Source organism: Chaetodon auriga, chromosome 10 (genome assembly GCF_051107435.1).
Source record: "Chaetodon auriga isolate fChaAug3 chromosome 10, fChaAug3.hap1, whole genome shotgun sequence".
Taxonomy (NCBI): Eukaryota; Metazoa; Chordata; class Actinopteri; order Chaetodontiformes; family Chaetodontidae; genus Chaetodon; species Chaetodon auriga.
In genome coordinates this window covers 24,826,141-24,845,350 of record NC_135083.1, presented here as the reverse complement: position 1 = coordinate 24,845,350, position 19,210 = coordinate 24,826,141, and the positions used below count along the sequence as shown (strand labels likewise).

Below are 19,210 nucleotides of genomic sequence, written 5' to 3'. Positions count from 1 at the left end.
TAAAGAGAAAATCTTTACAGGAATGTTGCATGATTAAAAAAAAAAACAAAACAGGACACCATGACATGTTGTAAAAGAATAGCTCAACCTTTTAGGAAATACTCTTATTCACTTACTTGCCAAGAGTTACATGAGAGGATGAATAGCAATCTTGTGTCAGTAAATATAACGCTACAGCCAATAGCTGCTGAGCATATCTTATTTTATCATAAAGAAACAAGGGGAAACTGGTAGCTTAGTGTTAACTGGCTCAGTTAGAAGGGAAAAGACAATGTTAAGAGAACTGAAGAAAGATTGAGTAGTGTTTTCCTTCTCAGTAAGACACAGCTACATCTCTATTCCTACTGTGTTCTGGAAGCAGATTCTGGAAGTAGTGTAGTTACAGGGATATTCAAAGGATTTTGCTATTGTCTTCTTCAATCTGTAATCTCTACTTATTCTTTCCCCCAAACACTCCACCCCCTCTTCTCCTCCTCTCCTCCCTCCATCCTCCCAGCAGACTGATGAACTGTAAGTAGAGGGCACAGCAGAGGCCGAACATTCTTGTTTCCTCAGCCAATGCTCAGCTGGAGAGCACTCAAGCACACAAACACACACGCATGTGCACGCATGCACACACACACACACACACACACACACACACATACACACACACAAAAGCTCTCTCTCTCTCTCTCTCTCTCTCTCTCTCTCTCTCTCTCTCTCACACACACACACACACACACACACACACACACACACACTCACACACACCCCTCCCACCCCGTATTGAGTCAGAGCAGGGTCTGACAGAGAAACACAGATCCCCATGGCCACTAGTCTGTCTGAACAATAACAGGTAACAGGAAAGAGAGGACATATGGTGCAGAGAGATGTGGGGACATCTCTCTCTTTCTCTCTCTCTTACACACACAGATCCACACAAATACACATGGAAAGACCCCCCCCCCCCCCCCCCCCCACACACACACACACCTCATGGTAAAATAAAAGGAGGATCGGATATAGTGGTACTGCACAGCTGGTCACATCATACCTTTAAAACCCTGAAGGCGCGGTCATGACGTCAGCCATGTAAAAAAAGAGAGGCACATGGCGGAGAGAGAGAGAGAGAGAGAGAGAGAGAGAGAGAGAGAGAGAGAGAGAGAGAGAAACACCCCCAGCACCTCTTTACCCGTTTACCAATTAAGGTTCTCACTGTGGTGGACAGAGAGAGAGAGAGAAAGGAGACGCAGAGGTAGAAAAGAGCAAAAGAGCGGAGGGACCATCTCTATCTTTCCTTTGCGCCAACAGTCAGCTCCAACCAATACACCCACCCTCACCGGGACTGCGCGTGGGGAGGGAGGTCCGGGACCTCGGCGTAGCACACACCGAAGTAAATGAAAGGGGGTGACTGAGTGGCCGGAGAGACACTTGAGGACCACAGACTACAAGACTTATGTAAGTTTTGTAGACTTGCTGGCGTGATGCTGCCTGACATGTTTCCCTTCAGATGAACTCTTCACTGAAGTCTTCATGTAAGTTGAGTGGCTGTGGTTGCGGTCCAGGTCACATGCTGTGAATGGGTGGCATGGAGTTTTCTGTCATGTATGATCATGTGTGACAGCTCTGTGAGTGTGTTGGAGCGAAGGGAGATGATGTCGGTGCTGGGACAGATGATACCGGAGGGTCCGCTGCTCTTTGCGGCGCCACGCCTCACGCACCGCTAACTTTCCTAAAGTCTCTGAAGCTTTGAAGCTGCTCTCCACTACTGGTGTGTGGGTCCCTTTAGGGTCGATGTTACACCAAACCTGAGAGCAGGTCACAGAACATTTAGGTGCATGTAGTGAGATGGTTTGGCTCAGTCGGGGCGTCACAGCAGACCATGTAAACCTGGATGTGCGGCGCTGGAGCTCATCCATCCATCTCACTTCATTCCTACACAGGACGTTTGTTTATGGCCTGTAGCGCACGAGCACGCTCCTCTGCGCGCACTGCCGTAGCGGCGGCGTACCGATGTTTCTCGCCGGTGTTACAATTAGGGGCTCCACACCAAATATGGTAAAACACGGACACTGACTGCGCTGGAGCTCTTCACCGGGGGCCGAGTAGTGGCCGCTTGCGCCCTCCGCCGCCGGGAGCGGGTCTCACACCGCAAGAGGGCGTGCCACCTGGTCCAAGTTCAGGACGGTGGAGGAATATATTTCATTGCGGATCCTCACTCATTAAAACTGGGGCCCTCAGTTGGAATCTCGAAAGAAGCTATTGATGTTTAAACATAGCCTACAATGTGTGTGTGTGTGTGTGTGTGTGTGTAAACTTTTCTATATGTTGTTCAGTCAGGCCTATGATAGGACAACATCATGCTCAGTGTCGGAGATGCAGCCTATTATAATGTAAAATGATGACTGTGATCAGTGTTTTAGCTGTAAATTCACAGGCAATACTGGACACAGTCCAAATAATATGGACCAGGTTGGAAGTGTAAGGGATAGGAGACAATAACATGTAAGAATACCGATATATTATATAAGGCAGAGTGCGGATATTGTGATGTCCACGATCCATCTCTGTTTCACCATCAAAAGCATGAGGTTCTTCACAAAATGAGAAATCAAAACAAGCAAAAACTTTTTCATAAAGAAATCAGGGCTCATACTGAGGTATGTTCAAACACAGTTTTTGACATGCATGTCAGATAAGATAATCCTTTATCGATCCTCCAGAGGGGTCAGCTCATCTCAGGCCAGTTCAACAGAAATGAGTCCAGATAAACAGAGTAACTTACAAATGAAAGAATTCAGTATATTTGTTGCTTGTTTTCACCTCAGAATTGTTCCCCAAAATCTGCATCTTAGTGTGTTACCAATACAGCATACTGATGCCATGTTTATGTGGGGTGTTTCAGTTATCATTTAGCTTTAATAATATACTATCTAGACTACAATCTTCCCAAAAATCATGGTGAAATGTTTTCCCTAAAAAAAAAAAACATAATTGAAAATTGAAAAGCAGCTTCAACAATCATCTCTAGTCTGAGTGATGATTCTGAAATGGGACTGCTGATTGTTCATGTGATTGGATCAGTCATTGTGTCAGATAAATCTGAGATCTGTGATGTCATAAACATGGTTCCGACAGGGTTGTTCCCAGTAAGACAGTGTCAGGTGGAAGCAACGATGATATTTGCTGCCTCATAGCTTATCATCTGTCCCCCAAATGTTTCTCCTCTCTTTTAAAGTTCTTTGATGATGAGACTGAAAGACTGGAATGTTCCTCTTGTATTCTCATCGTTAATGTAACCCATTGCTTCCAACTTCAGCTTTTCTGGCAGGTGATTTCATAGTGATGTCATAGCATTCCTGCCAACCCTTCATCCAAAGCACGGTCAAGAAAAATGCATGTTTTCACATTGTTGCATGTTTACCGACTCTGCGGGCCAAGCCAAAAGCTTGAGAGCGAGGTCCATGACTTACTGCTCCTTCTTGGTGTCATAACACGTTGATAATAAAAGGTGGTGAGAGCCATTATGAGAAAAAGAAGAGAGTACTGGCATAGAGAGTATGAGGTGTAAACATGTAGACCAACCTGTCCTTATCTGACACTTGGCCCACTTTCAGCCAGCCACCAAAGTGCCACCAAAAGACACGCACATACTGTCTGCAGGAAATTCAGGGGAAAGCCATAACTGCTGTAATCTGTGCTTCTGACTTGCTCTCTCTACACCGCTCTATTTGCATGTGTCAAGTGGTTAGCGGCCCTGTGTGGAACATTCATCAAACTTCCTTTGCTGCAGAGTTCTGCTCTGCTCGGCTTGTGGCTGATTGGGCGTGGTGAGTGATGATGAGAAGCTGCTAGCATTGCAGGCTGGCACTGTAATAACAGTAGTATCACTGGGAGGATAGTCCATCTCAACAATTCACTAATCTACATGAATCTATCGATGTTGAATTTAATATGTAATCTCCACACAGGCTCTCACTACTCTTGATATTCATATGAAGCAGTTTATCTGATGCATACTATTATCATCACATAGCACCACACTGTGTCTGCTCTTTAAGCTAAGTTCTTTATTTCTCAGGCTGTACTTATTCTTACCTGATGCAGAAATCTTGCGTTTAGTGCTCTAAACTGTGCTTTCCACCCTTTGGGTTGCTTGTAGTTCTGTTGATCCAGGAAATGAAGCTTATACTGCTGTTGAACTCGTTGTAAGCTTTGGCTGGAGGCCTAAAATGTTAAATAAATGTGAGAGAACAGTACAGGATTTTGGTCTACTGCTCAGCTCACCACTGGATTTGCCTCAGTTTCCAGAAACTTTAATAACACTGAGGTCTTCCTTAGTATGTTTTTTTTTTTTAATCTTTTGATCCCAAGTAACTGGTACTGGCTATATCTTCATCAAAACGTTTGGGAACTCACCTACATCAGTGATGGAAGAAGAATTCAGATGCCTTACTACAGTAAAAGTTGTTTATCATAGTCTAAGAGTCTTCCTCTACATGCCAAACACGCCTTCAATATTATGAATATTAGCAGCAAAATGTACGACCAAAAGTAAATGTACTCTAGAAACACTGCTTTCAGAGTGTTAGAATATATTGTATTGTTGGTTATCATTACTTGTGTAGCATTATGGTTTACTGGGTAGTTTAATAGTAAATCACCACATGTAAGCGTCGTGTCACATCATAGCATCATACTTTAGGAGCTCCTGATATGTTTTGCATGTAAAATCTGCAACACAGCTGTCAATACAATGTAGTGTACAATACATTTCTCTCTGAAGGGTAGTGGAGTGTGTTAAAGTTATATGATATGTGTCATAACCACGAGCCCACTCGGATGCCGTTTCACAGAAAAAGTAGAAAAGAAAGAAGAAAAGTATCCTAAATAGTCACTAGGGGGAGCCAAACAACAAGCCATAGAGGTCAGTTTGATCTTCAGATCCTGGGACAGTTTAATGTGTCTTGTTCAACTCTTTCTATTCCCGCCCTGTGTTTTGTCTTCTGTTTATATGGCAAATTCCATTGAAACAATAGGCCGCTATGGAGCAAGGATTTCTCCAGTTTGCTCAGCTCTCACTTACTTCCAGGCAACAGTTTGTTGTGCTCTCTGAAGTTCAGTGTAAATTGAAGCCATGGCTGATCCTTCGAGACATTTCTGTGTCAGTGTGTCCATTCACTTCAAGCTCTTTGCTGTGTCACATTTATGTATCTTACTTCTGCTTTTTAATAGTGCGCTGCTGTCCGTCTGCCCTGCTCCCCTGCTCTGCCACAATCCACTGACGTCATAAGCCTTATATTGTAATTATGGCCAAAGCCCATAAACTGTTGTGACAAGTTGATATTGTTATAATGAAAGGTGTGAAATGGAGCATGTTATGCATCTTTAGGGACTGAGTTGCTTAACAATATCAAAATCTATTGTTCTATTGTTTCAAATGGCCAATGAATAGAAAGGCATGCTGGTCCTGGATTTTGTGTGTTTGTGTGTGTGTGATACACTAATGGGGCTCTTTTATTGGGGTGTTATTAAGGCTTGGGGCTCCAGGGTTCTTAAGGGAGTGAGGGGCATTCTTCAGATTCTCCCTTGACCAGACACACACAAACACACATACACACAAAGGCAAAGCATTCTTGATGGCTCCTAGCCACACCATGGCTCCTGGCACTGAACTCCTTATTTAGTCAGAAAAGCTGCAGAGTCACATCTCTCCCTCTGTCTTTATAGCCACTGCAGTTCTGTAACAGCAAGAAAACTGATCCAAAGATGTGTTTGTGTTGTTGAGATCTGCAAATTTAATGAAAAGAGTTAGTCAATATTAAAGGGGCACTGTAGTGATTTAGTACTGCATTTTGACAAAGTTGGGTGAATAGGTTGGGATATCCTGACTTTTAGTTCCTAGTTTGAATCAAGCTAACCCTGCAACTCAATAGTACTGCATAATGCAGCTCAGCTCATCTGTCATTGAACCTTAACAGCCTGTTAAATGCCATCAACTTTCAAACTCCATGTCCCCAGTTTTCTGTCAAATATCTGAAATCTCAAGCCTAAAGGTGCTGCAGCAAGAATGTGGGGGGCAGCTGCTGCTCTCATGAACATGCACAGCTCTTTGCCACTATCAATTATGAAGGTTCAACTTTTTCAACTTGCCACTCACTGCATGACCATGGCAACCACTGAAAATACAGCGAGGGAAACAATACAGGAGGTGATCCTACTGTATCTGAGTTGTCTGAATGTTTCACATCTTGGCTAACAGAGAACACAGATCAATGAAATGAAACAGTGCCACAACAACATCAGCTGCAAAGTGTGATTATCCGGTCTGGCCACCAGGCAAATGCTTCTATATTAATCGTGTCATTTTGATAACAGTGTCCTTTATTTTGAGCTTAAGCCCGGTGTATTTAGCAACATTATGAGATTATATCAGGTGGTGTAGGCAGCCTGAATGTAAGACCTGGTAGGATCAGGCGTAGTCAGGAGCCGCGTGAGCGATGTTGCACGCTGCTACCATGATTCATAATACAAAACACAGACGTTGCTAGGCAGCAGCTGCAGTGCTCACTGTCTGAAAGCACCTTAACTCAAAACAACCCTGATGACATCATCAGGGTTCTTTTCTCATTCTGTGTTTTTTCATGTCCATTGTATATAACCCCTGTAACCAATAAACTGAACAACACAAATGACAGTGGGAACATGTGGAAGACATCTCGATTATATTTGCCACCTCATCCCCTTTTTACCTCCTTTCTGTACTGTCACTCTCCATATTATGAGACAGAACTGAATAGACAATCTAAATATATCTTTACATGCTGAGGGATACCTGAGGAGAGACGTCTTTTTTTAATACAATTGATAAAACTACCCTCAAAGAGCTTTCACTGAAAATGAACTAATAATTAACCTGCACATCATTACATACATTTTGAGAAACTGCCTGCTCCTATAAAACCCTCAATTTGTCATTAGCGTATCATATAGTGCATACTTGGTGTGTGATCTCATCCAGCTGTTTGGTCAGTACACTGAGGACAAACAGAGGAGGCGGGTCAGACTTTTGTCTAGACATTCAGAGTCTGACTGATCCCACACCACAACCTCTTGAAAGATAAGGCTGCACACAGTGACGTCTCACATGCAAATACGTCCAAAAAACAAGCACACTGTCCACGCTTTGACACAAACTACTGCACAGAAAAGTGAAGTTGAACGAAGCTGCATGCAGAACAGCAGACAAACAAACAGAGTTCTGTGACCTTATGAGGAGTCAGCGATGCTCCCTCTGGATAGCTCAAATATTTATTTCTCTGCCGCCTGGGACCCATAAACATGAGCATTAGATGAGCTCATCTATTCACAGGGACCCTGAACATGGGCCCTTCATCTCTGCACATGTGGTGCAGTGTCACTCAGAAAAGAGCCTCCTTTTCCACCATTAGCCAAAAGGCTGGCATGATGAGGAGGGACAGGACTGGCCCAGGATAATCAGGTATATGTGTAAAGGCTGTAAAGTTGGATTCAGGTCCAGTATCGGGACAGCTTTACCGTTATGTGAAAGAATAATTTAAAGTGTATTGATGATTATGCTGCCAGTAGGTCCAGCTTCTTTCCCCACTATCGTCTCTCAAATACAGCTTCTGTTAGTCTTGAATGAATGACTGACATCTTTTAAGAGTTCAAATGCGAGTCCGTTTATTGTTACACGGAGTGTCTTGGACATGAAAAAGTCATGGCTGACATAGAGCTGCCTCAGTGGGCGAGTTTTTCACTTATGCCATCAGTTTCATCCAAAATGACTCCCATTTCTGTTTCCCGGTGCCATAACCGCCTACTTTCTTTGCAAAATCTCTACCTCCAGGCTATAAGTCATCTCTCGTGTTCACTCCTTTCTTTCTTTTTCTTTCCCTCAGACACAGACAAGCTGCAAAGCGAGAGAGAGAAAGAAAGAGGGAGCGGCCAAAGTTGAGCAGACTCCACCCAGAAAGCGACCAGCGAACCGAGAGACAGTCGAGACCATAAAAATGAGTGGTTCACACCCCCGGCTCCACCAGAGCGCCGCGCCCGCTCCCAACGCTCTCTCCACGGACAAGGACGCAGAAATGCCCGCCACGGAGAAGGACCTGGCCGAGGATGCGCCGTGGAAGAAGATCCAGCAGAACACCTTCACTCGCTGGTGTAACGAGCACCTGAAATGCGTCAACAAGAGGATCGGCAACTTGCAGACGGACCTCAGCGACGGGCTGCGGCTCATCGGGCTCCTGGAGGTCCTGTCCCAGAAGAAGATGTTCAGAAAGTACAACCAGAGGCCCACTTTCCGCCAGATGCAGCTGGAGAACGTGTCGGTGGCTCTGGAATTCCTGGACAAGGAGAACATTAAGCTGGTGTCGATAGGTGAGTCAGAGAAGTCTGTGCACGCGCCGAATCAGCGCAGAATGGCATGAATGAGTGGCAGTGTGTGCGCTGTGCTTTGGCCGCTGCCTCATTCAGGTGGCCTCTCCTTTTGATTAGCTGATTGTGCATTCTTGTCTGCTCTTCTTGAGCAGTGCTGGGCATCAGATAAACTGGACTATAATGTCAAATGCATGTGTGCAGAGGCAATAAAGTTGAGCATGTTGCTGCCCAGTAGAAAAAAAATCTGTCACCTTAACAAGAAAGTGGTGAAACACACTTGAGTCCACCAATTTCTCAAGCTGCTGGTGTTGGTAACATGACCAAGTGTGTTTTCAGGGAGAGAGCAGGCGTTTCCCTGGTGTCCAGGCTCGCTGTGCTTTTGTCTCTGGCTGTCCAGAGTTGAGGCGGGTTGTTTTGGGAGGAGGGGGTCTGACTGTGTAGAGGGGCCCCAGGCTTTCTGTGTTCCTCAGCTGCCTTAGCCGGGCTGGGCCGGTCCGAGCCAAACTCTGTGGGCCGGGATGTCATTCAGGCCTAGAAGGATAGAGCTGATCCTGCACACTCACGCACACACACACACACACACACACACACACACACAGACACAGGGCTATTGTCTATGCTCATGTCGTGCAGTGGGCTGGGGCTGGATCTCCACAGCATTCAGCAGGACTTGGCTCACGTTGGTGACATAAAACTGGCTTTAATGGGCTTTGCCTACATGCAGCTGCCTGCCTGCTCACAGCACTGGTGATTTTGCAGTTGTTTATCAGATGGCATGTGAATTAAAGTCATTTTCCTCTGAGCTGACTGGGACAATATAGCCTTCTCGTGTTGCGCTTTCTAGTAAATCGCCTCACTGCAGTAAATGAGCGGCTCTCACAGAGTTTCAGAGGTCTTTCATGAACTTGTTATCTAACTGTTAATTCAATCCATTATTGAAATTGCATGGGCATGACCAATTGTATCAGATGTTTCACCCTCCCCACACCTGGAGCAAAGGCAGGCTCCGCTCCCTGAGACAAAGCCTTTATGGACAGAAACTCTGTGGTCAGAAGGAAAGGAAGAGGTTTGTGACCGAGTCTGTGTGAATCAGACATGAGTGAGTCCCTGTCATCCCCTGCTGGGGGAACGTCTGGCTCACCTCATGGTTTCCACACACATGTTCCTGCTCCCTGCTGCAGCCAACAGGTGAGCTGATAGCAGTGTTTGAAGCTCATGTCAAAGGCTACTGTAGCCTGACCTCCATTTTAGCGGACATGAAGAGCTGGAGCGGCTGTGGACAGATCAGATCAGTAGAGACTGTGTTTATCAAGGCTGTGGGGGACAATAGCATAATACCATCAACGCAAATGGATCATAATGGCAGTTGCTTGTGTGTTTAATTAGCCTGTTGTGCTGGTTTTCAGGGCACAGTACCAGGCACCAATGAGCTATCCTAGTCAGCCCTGTCTGTCTGTCTGTCTGTCTGTCTGTCTGTCTGTTCCTCCAGCTGACTCACTGCCATCCTAGCTGCTCCTCTTGAGTCATTTAATCTGAAGATGAGAGAGGAGCCTGCTCTCCTCTTTTACTTCCTCCTTTCATTGCAGAAAATGGGCACACCCAGCAAGCAACCCTCACCACAAATTACCAAACTGCCATCACTGCTCAGCATGATGCACAAGCTCCCTCCCTCTTCTTTGGTCTGAAGCTCTGGCTGTCTTTCTGCTTTCTTTCACCAGCTTACTTTAAACCTTATTTTCACATTTTCTGCTGTTAGTTTCATTTCCCTGATTGATGACTTTGAAGAGGTGTGGACATAACAATCAAACCGGATCTTTATGTCCACACCTCTTTCATTTCTCATTTCACTTTTTTTTTCATTGCTTGCTAAAAATGGACATGTATTGATATGCACCAGCACCCAGTGTAACACTGTCATCATCCATCCATGCTTTTCCTCACATACCACTCTCATGTCTTTATGGTTAATATGAAGCTGGAGCCAGCAGCTGGTTAGCTTAGCATACAGAGAAGAAATGAGGAAACATTTAGCCCAGATCTGTCCCAAAAGGTGAAAAAATAAATAAATCACCAACACACCCCTGATGCTCGCTAATCACCATGTTTTCTCTAATCCATACAAAACGCAAGTGTAAAAGCAACAAGTTGTGTTTTTTCGGGGCTCAGTGACTAGCTGGAAGTCATGCAGTCGGCCAAGAAATAGTCCCCCGCATACACCTATAAAACCACAGCTTTTTTTCATTTGCACTTGGATTTTTGTATGGATTAAACAAATGAGATCCAATGTGCACTCAGATAGCCAGGTGGTTTTTTTGGGATCATTGTGCATAAATTCCATAATAACTTTCAGTATATTTTAATTCATGTGGTCTGAGAGAAAACTATATCTTCTGTAAGCTCTGTTTTCAGGCTTAGAAAATGTAGCCTGTGACGGGAGACTTTGACCAATCACTGGTCATTTCAGAGAGAGGGCATTCCTATTGGCTTCTCTACAAATGCAGACGCAGTTGCATGTCCATGAAAATCCTGCAACTGGTAATAAATTCCAATATGTCCTTTGCCTACAATGGCATGTAGTACAAATCACGAGCGCGAACATATCCAGGCTCCACACCGAGCTTCGGGCTGATTATATTCGATGCCATGGTGCTCGTATCGACACGTGGCAATGAGGCATGGTGACAAAGAGTGGGGAATAACTTTTGAGGGAAGGATTTTTTGTTTCGTTACCTTTTGGACAGAGCCGGACAGGCTATTTCCCATGTCTCCAGTCATTATGCTAAGCTAAGATAACATCACCTGGCTGTAGCTTCATGGTGCATAGACATGAGAGTGGTATCAGTCTCCTCATCTAAGTCTTGCCAGTGAACAAGTTTACAAAAAGGACAAACTGGCATTTGAAACAATAAATTGACTAGCAAGTGCTTGGGTCTCTGTACATAAAGAGTATGGTCTGTACCGACTCTATATGGAAAGTGTCCTGTCCTTGGCGCTATAAAAAATTGAATATGGTTGGCGATGAATATTCTGCCGATTGACTAATCGATTAATCAACTCATTGTTTCAGCCCGAAGCTAGACAGCAAAGCTCCTGTAACAGGATGGTCAGTACACTTGCCAAACTGTGGCCTGCTCCACCAGGTTTAATCACAGTGTGTCGTCACTGAGATGAGGCTCATCGCTCGAAATGGATCCGCTGTTGTTACCATGTCGGCCGCAGCAGCAGGCTGTGAAATAAGAGAATCTTAAGAGTTAACCAACCTCAGCTCTACCCAGAGCCACAGTGGCACTCTCCTCACATTCCCAGCACAGACTGCAGTTTAGTGTTCACTGTAATGAGGTTTCAGCCCAACAGGTAATCTCGCTCTCTTGCAGTTTTGACAAAATCCCACATGATCTGGCACCAGCAGCAGACACATGATTACTGATAGATCCAGAGGAAAACTTGCATGCATTCAGTCAGGAATGCAGTTAAAGAGTGTCAAGGCTGCCATCTAGCAGGCAGTGGAGTGAATGAGGGGAGAGACAGTGACTGTAGCACTGATCAAACAGGCTCAGGCTCGCTGGGTTTCATACTGTCAAGTTACTAAGCTGTAAACTCTCCATGTGATTGGCCGGGCTCTGCATGTTTAGTTTGCAGAGATTAAAGGAAAGTCTGAAATTCATCTGATCTTTAAATCTTGACTTCTGTGATGATATTATTGTTGTGCATGTGTAGAGACCGCATCTGTGCATATTGCACTATGCTCATCACACCCATGTTTGAACAAGCTCAATCATTTCACTTGGCATCACCTTCTTTGTGCGTGCGTGCGTGTGTGTATGCGCAACAAAGCTTAAACGTACATTAGCTGTTCAGCAGATTCAGACTTAGTGACAGTTTTATTAATTAAATGATGTGCTCTCTGTGCAGACATTCAACCTGTGTCAGCTTCTTGTCAGGAGCATCTTTGCTCCGTTCTGTCAGGAGCCCAGCCCAGATTTCAAAACCCTTCAACAAAACCGTATTTATCTTTGCTTGACTGAGCCTGTGTGGAGTTTGTCGAAACAGTACGGTGGCAGCGATTGTGCCAAACTCTTCCCGTCATCCACACAGGCAGGATGTGAAGGCAACAGAGCTGTGGTGTAACTTCGTACCTGGCGGCTCCCCTGTCTTTGCCTGGGAGCAGAAACATGCAGGTTGAGACAGACGCCTGTGTGGCAACAACTGGGCTGTCTCCTCCCGTTACTTTGTTACATAATAATGAAATCTGCTCTGTAGTGCTGATAAAAGGAGATCAGTGTACTCACAGCAGGAGTTATGCTTGTGTTTTTGTAAAACTAGTTGTTAGAAATGAGACATGCTCATCTGAGTTAAAGTTAGACTAACTTTTAATAAAGAGATAACATAATCTTCCTTTTAGAATTGGAAAAATTGAATTCCTAAGCAATAAAAGACATTTCAGCAAACTCGGCAGAGATTTTAGCAGAGATTTTAATGCTACAGTCTTACGTAATCTGGTTTGACCCGCAGCTTATGGTGGTTAATGTTGGCAAACTTTACATATTGCTGTGCAACTGACATTACTGAGACTGTCTGCTAATGTTACAATCTTTGTGTGCTTGTGCCACAGCTACACTGTTTTTAGTCATCTCATTTTTAGTTATGTCACAGATTAGCAGTCCAGTGCAGTGAAACAAGCAAAATAAGCCATGTTCACTGATGTATTCATCTGTGAAAATGCTGAAATCTAGTGTAGCAGTAGCAGAAGCAAAGCAGAGGAATAAAGTTTGCAAACTAACTCCATTGTATCAGTTACACAGAAAGCTCTGCTGAACAGTTTAATATTATTATTCTTGTTGTTAATAAAAATATTATTCAAACTTGCCAAGCGCACTATCCAAATTGCCCAGGGTGCAATTTTTTGACAAAAGAGCATTATAATGAGGTACTGCAGTGCTGCAGAGATACACTGGCCTTCAGATCTACTGTTTGCTTGTTTGGTACAGACCAACGAGTGTCACATCATCATGATTTCCAGTTTTTCAGTGAGAGTGAAAATTGTCATTCAAAAATGATCATTTCCACTCATTGTGAATCATATAATACAAGTAGCAACAAGACCCTTTACGGTATTGAAGACAGCAAGTGTTAGAACATTTTACTTCAAATGTTCATTTGTGAAAGGAAGAATGTGTTATTTCTTCTTTAAGAAGTTACAGTGTAAAATGCATAACTGCAACCTGAATGTGCTAACTTGCTAATCCTTTCTGACATATCCTCCATTTAAAAACAGTACAAAGACAATATATTTAATATTTGACCTCATCAGCATCATTGATTTTTCTAAATATCTGATTATTCTGAATGTGATGCAGCAACACATTTCAAACAAGTTGGGTCAGGAGCAACTACAGACTGGGAAAGATGTGGAATGCTCCAAGAACACCTGCTTGGAACATTCCACAGGTAAACGGGTTGATTGGTAACAGGTGACAGTATCATGATTGGGTATGAAAGCGAAGATGTAGAGAGGGTCACCACTTTGTGAACACATGATTGTATAAAGGATATTAATACATGAGCTCAGGGACAGTTCGTCAAACTGTTGTTGTTGTTTGTTTGCAAATAACTGCATTTTGTTTTTATTTGCAGTTTACATGGACATGATTTCAATTGCGCAAGTTTTTGTTAATAATGACATGACAGTGATTCAAAATACAGAACACCAATGCAGCCACTGCAGCTGCCACCCAGCAGCAGTGATGCTCTGTGTTTACATGCACTGTATTTACTCAGACTCCAAAGGCAGATCCCAAGACCATGCGCACTTCACTGTTTGGCTTGGTCAGCACAATCTGCTTAATGGGGAATGAATGAAAGTGAACAAAATACCAAGTCATAGCAAATCACTGCATCACATCGACACAAAAATCTAAAAAGTCAAATAAATGATGCAGTAAAGCACTCCTGGTAATGCATTTACAGTATATTAGCAAATTAAGCAGAGATATTAGAGAGCTTGGTGCACATGTCATCCTCTGATAGTGGATTCATTTCAATAGTCTCACTTTCTGTCATATCACCAAACCCCAGGTCTGAGTAATTGAGGCTGCTCCGGTCGATACTGTGTATTAGCAATGGATTAAATGATTTCATGTATTGTGAAAAGTGTCACTCGCTGGCCAACAGTGAATTATCTCCAACTCTGCAGTCCTCCTCTGCTCCAGTGTCTTTTTACTCCCCTTTTTGATTTCACTGCCTGCATCTTTCCTGTTTTAGTTCACTCTCTTCGCTTCATTAGTGTTGTTGTCAGCAGACAGACGAACATAGCAACTAGCTGGTGAACATAGTGGAGCATTTAGCAGGTAAAGATCCAGTATTTTTTTCAGCAGTTGGTGGAGACCAAAACAGAGCTAAAAGGAGAGTAATTATTGGGCATAGATTCATTGGGCCTCTAGAGACACGACTCCAAATGAATGTCAGTGTTGCTATGGTTCGGTTGGATGTGTTAACAAGCCGCTGTTTGCTAACAAGTTTGCCATATCAACTTCATAAAGTATGCCAGTGTTTATAGATTGTTTCTGCTGCCCTTAAGTGGCCCCAACATCAGTTAATGCAGGTTTAAGCTAAATGTCCTTAAGTAATTACAACAGTCATGCTAAAGCTGCAGTGTCAGTCATCAGACAAGCAGAGAGCACTATATAGACCCAGACCCAGACCCAGACCCAGACCCCGGCTGTAGACTGAGAGCCCGCTTGTGTTAGGGATATCACACGGCATCAAATTTAATCTTACCTTTCAGAAACAAGATAAAAGTGCATGAGACAGGGGCTGTGGTGGCGTAGGGCAGAGATGAACGTCGGCCAGAGTATGAGATAACGGAGATTTTAGCCACTATGTTAAAATGGATCACTTCCTGCCAGCTCATTATCATTAACATAACTTCCTGTCTGGACAGGCGAAAGGGGACTGGTCAAGTGGATACTGAGGATTAGCAGAGTGCACATTCCCATTCAGTACAGTGGTATTCAGGCTATTGCATTACATCAGAGTTGGAAACATGCCCCAACACCCCATGGCTCATGTTCAGGCTGAACAAGCAGACCCAAAGCAACATATTCTTTAATTCACTCACAAAAACCTGCAGTTGTTAAGTGAGATATTTAGAAAAACTGCAATGACACCCTATTTTGTAATATAATAACATTCTTTCTTATGTAAAATGTTGGAAATCAAACCCAGAAAGGTGCACTGAGTGAGCAGAGTGGTTTGAGTTTTTGCTGTGTGCTTTGTTTACTGTCATTATGTATTTACCTACAAACAGACACAGCCTGGGCTCCCGTGCCAGAAACGCGTCTGGAGGGGATCTACTTTTCCAGACCTGAGTCATTTTTGCCAGGCCAAGAACTATCAATTACTTGGAATTCTAAACTCTGCTCTTATGGTTGATCATAGTTCTCAGATGTTTCCAGGAAACAAACAGTTGATTAGAGCTGCATGGTATTAATTAAACCTTCTCATTCATCATTTTATGTGGTGCCTGTGTCCTCCCCTCACTGCTTCAGCCTCTCTCTTAACTTGCTCTTCTTCCTGCTCCCTGTTCTCATGTTTTTCTTTTTTCATTTCTTGCCTATCCCTTGAAACCAACTTTTTCTCTCTCTCTCGCTCTTTTTTTTTTTTTTTGTTTTTTTTTGTTTGCATTTCTGGTCTCCTCACTCAAATGAACATATCTCAGCCCATCCTCAGTGGGTGCTGTTGTCAGTGCTGGCTTTAAAAATGTCTCACACAGCACTTTTCCCTGCCTTTTTCCCTCCTCTTTTCTTTCTTGGCCTTCCACTTTCTTTCCTGCCTCCCTTCCCTTCCCTTGTCCTGTCCTCCCTCCTCCCTCTGCCTGTAACCAGAGCCCAGGGAATTGGAGGGCTGCCAGGATCCAGTTTGCTTCTGCCCTTTTAAGGCTAAAAAACCAGGAGGAACTTGTTCCAGTGGAGGGAGTGAAGAGAAGGGAAGGGAGGGAGGGAGGGAGGGAGGCAGGATGACTAGAAGGAGTAGAAAGGAAGAGGAGGAAGTAGAGTAGCTCCAGTGTGGCTTGTTGCATGGAGTTAGAGGGAAGGAGGAGAGGTTGGAGCTCCAGGTCACAGATTTTCAGCTTTGGGATGTATAAAGCTATGAGCAAATGATTTGAGAAGTCTTTAGACATTTTCTGTGTACGTGCATGCGGGCGGGCACATGCTTGTTTGTGTGTGATAAGAGCAATGTGGAATGTGTGACATTTCCTCAGAGTGTTCTGTCTGACTGGGTTTTGGTCACTCCAACCACTCCCCCTTTTCCAGGCATGACTTGTTCTGTGTGTGTGTGTGTGTGTGTGTATGTGTGTGTGTGTGTGTGTGTGTGTACGTACCATTGTAGTGCTAGACCTATTACACTTTGACTATCTGTCTGAGAAGTCTGCCAAAAGTAAATGTGTTCAGCATGTATGACATGATCGGCCCACTCACTCAGTGGTGTACATTATACATAACGGGCTCAAGGCCAATGTCATCTGTAGAGTATTGGAGGAATGATAATGGGTGGGAAGGCCACATTAAAATAAATTCCATCACAATCCAGCACAGTTGTAATCAGTAAAACAGTTTAATCTAAGACTAGAATGAATAATGTAATTTATTCAAATTTCTAAGATGAGCACTACAATGAACAATTAAATTGATATAATTAATTAATTATACTTGCTCTTTTTAACCCTAACCCTAATACTACTAATAAAAAATCTTTATACGGCACTTTTCAAAACAAAGTGTTCACAAACTGCTCTACATGGTTTAAGTAGTGTCAAACCATTTCAGGACTGAGGCAAAATCCAACTACAAAGATAAAAACAACAACAACAGCAATAATAATATACAAGACATGTTGGAAATAACATTATATCCTCATGCAGAGCTGAGGGGCCCTGACTGGTCACCAGCAGTCACAGCCAGCAGAGCCCTGCCTGAGAATCTGACACTGTGCTCTGGCTCATGGGGGAGCAGCAATTCAGTAATGTGCTGTAACCGGGAGCTAAACCATGGAGTGCTTTAAAAGTAATCAGTAAAATCCTAAAATCTGACTTTCAAAGTTATTTTTCAAATCAAAGGTCAGTGTCAAACTTCACACCCAGTTTCTGGCTGCAGGTTTGATATCTGGAGACGGAGAAGCAAAATATTTTAAAATAGAGGTGGCCTGCCAAAGAAAATGATTTCAGATTTTTTTTTTATCTGTACAAAGTGTTGTGACAGCCAGCCTTGTATTTCTGTCAGACAAGGCCATAACTAATGAAAGTTGGCTTCTTTGCTGGTTTTTATGTATTAAAATGGTGTGTCACCCACTCAGCAATTATTCTGAAGTTTGTGTTTATGCATATGTCCCAATGGCAGCATGTATACACAAAAAAGTGGACCAAGGATGGGGCCTTGGAGAATGCCACAGGCCAGAGTGGCCACAGAAGACATAGATATTATTAAGATATTAAGATTATTCATAAAGAAAATCAACTCAGAGTAGCCAACCTTCTCTAAAGAAAGTTATTGTAGGTCCAGCTAAAAATGGAAGTGGAAGAAGTGTCTAAAATTATGTCGGTGTGACCTGCTTTTGAATATGCATACAGTCAATACCTAATCACACAAGCAGGGTCATGTATTGGTAGATAGATCTATGTCCTGACAATCCTTCCATTCTGCATGAACAAGTATAAGGATATTATAAGGACATTATGAGCGATGGGCAGGGCAAGACCTCAGGGCCATCTAGATCTTCTGTGCTGTTTCGTCGTTGGCCTTACAAGATCTCTGTACTAATCTGCTCCAGATGTTGCACTACAATCTGAACGTTGTGGAGAACCTTTCTTCCTGCTGTCGCTCCCCTCTGCGCTTTCTCCTCTCCTCCCTCCCTCTACCCCCCTGAGTTCAGGTCAGGCTCGGGATCAGGGGTTGCGATGATGTCATAACAATGTCACTGAGGGGCGGCAGCAACGAGCCAAATCGATGAGTCATGGGAGTTTTGGGGGCAAAAGGAGCATTGACCACAGTAGCCTCCACACTCTGTGCTCTCTCTCTCTCTCTCACTCACACACACACACACACACACACACACACACACACGCACGCACGCACGCACTCTCACAGAGGGGGGTGTGAGTCAGCAGGCAGAGGGGGGAGTCTGCGGCACTATGTGTCCGTATATGGGCTCCGTCAGGCTTGGTGCTCTGTGGTCTGCCGGGAATGCTGGCAGATTCCTTGCATGTTTAGTGGCTTTGTGTGTGAGAGGCATGAATCAAAGGGCAACACAGATACACACATTTTCAGAATGTGTGTCAGAGTTTATGTCCTAACAATGCCTGTGAGGAGGACAGCTTCCTGTCTGCTGTCCAAACCTGAGACGATGCCCTGTGCTGGACAGCTTTGATTATTGTTGACCTCTGTGTGGATCACTGAAACCACCTGTGTTATCAACTGCTCTAGTGATGGTAGATTATACATGGCAGTTTGTGATGGCAGTTTTTCACTCATTTTGACTTTTTCTAGACAAATAATTTTTCTGAAACACACAATATTTAATGCAGCTGCAAGGGATATTTAAGTGGTTATGAAACAGTCTCAATGTAATACTGATTGCTCTATATGACCTACATGAGCAAACAAGACCATCAACAAGATGTTTGGCTGTTTATATGTATTTAGTCTTAATGGCTGTCACCAGCCCTGATTCCCTGTTTAATCAGATGAAACGATTTATGGCCCGCAGACCAGAAGAGCCAGTGTTTACACAGCAAAGTTTCACAGTGAATAGTACGTTAGCCAGCAATCAG

The 19,210-nt window shown here is 43.8% G+C and overlaps 1 protein-coding gene across 4 annotated transcripts in view; it reads left to right on the top strand.

Moving 5' to 3' along the window:
- The first annotated feature begins 1,211 nt into the window (after positions 1 to 1,211).
- The window catches only part of flna (filamin A, alpha (actin binding protein 280)), a 49,353-nt gene continuing 31,354 nt past the window's right edge, over positions 1,212 to 19,210 (top strand). For all 4 annotated transcript variants that reach the window (XM_076740184.1, XM_076740182.1, XM_076740183.1 and 1 more), the window contains exons 1-2: positions 1,212 to 1,440; positions 7,905 to 8,385. In XM_076740184.1, coding sequence (XP_076596299.1) covers positions 8,016 to 8,385 — 370 coding nt within the window. In that variant the 5' untranslated portion in view covers positions 1,212 to 1,440; positions 7,905 to 8,015. The remainder of the gene's footprint in view (positions 1,441 to 7,904; positions 8,386 to 19,210) is intronic.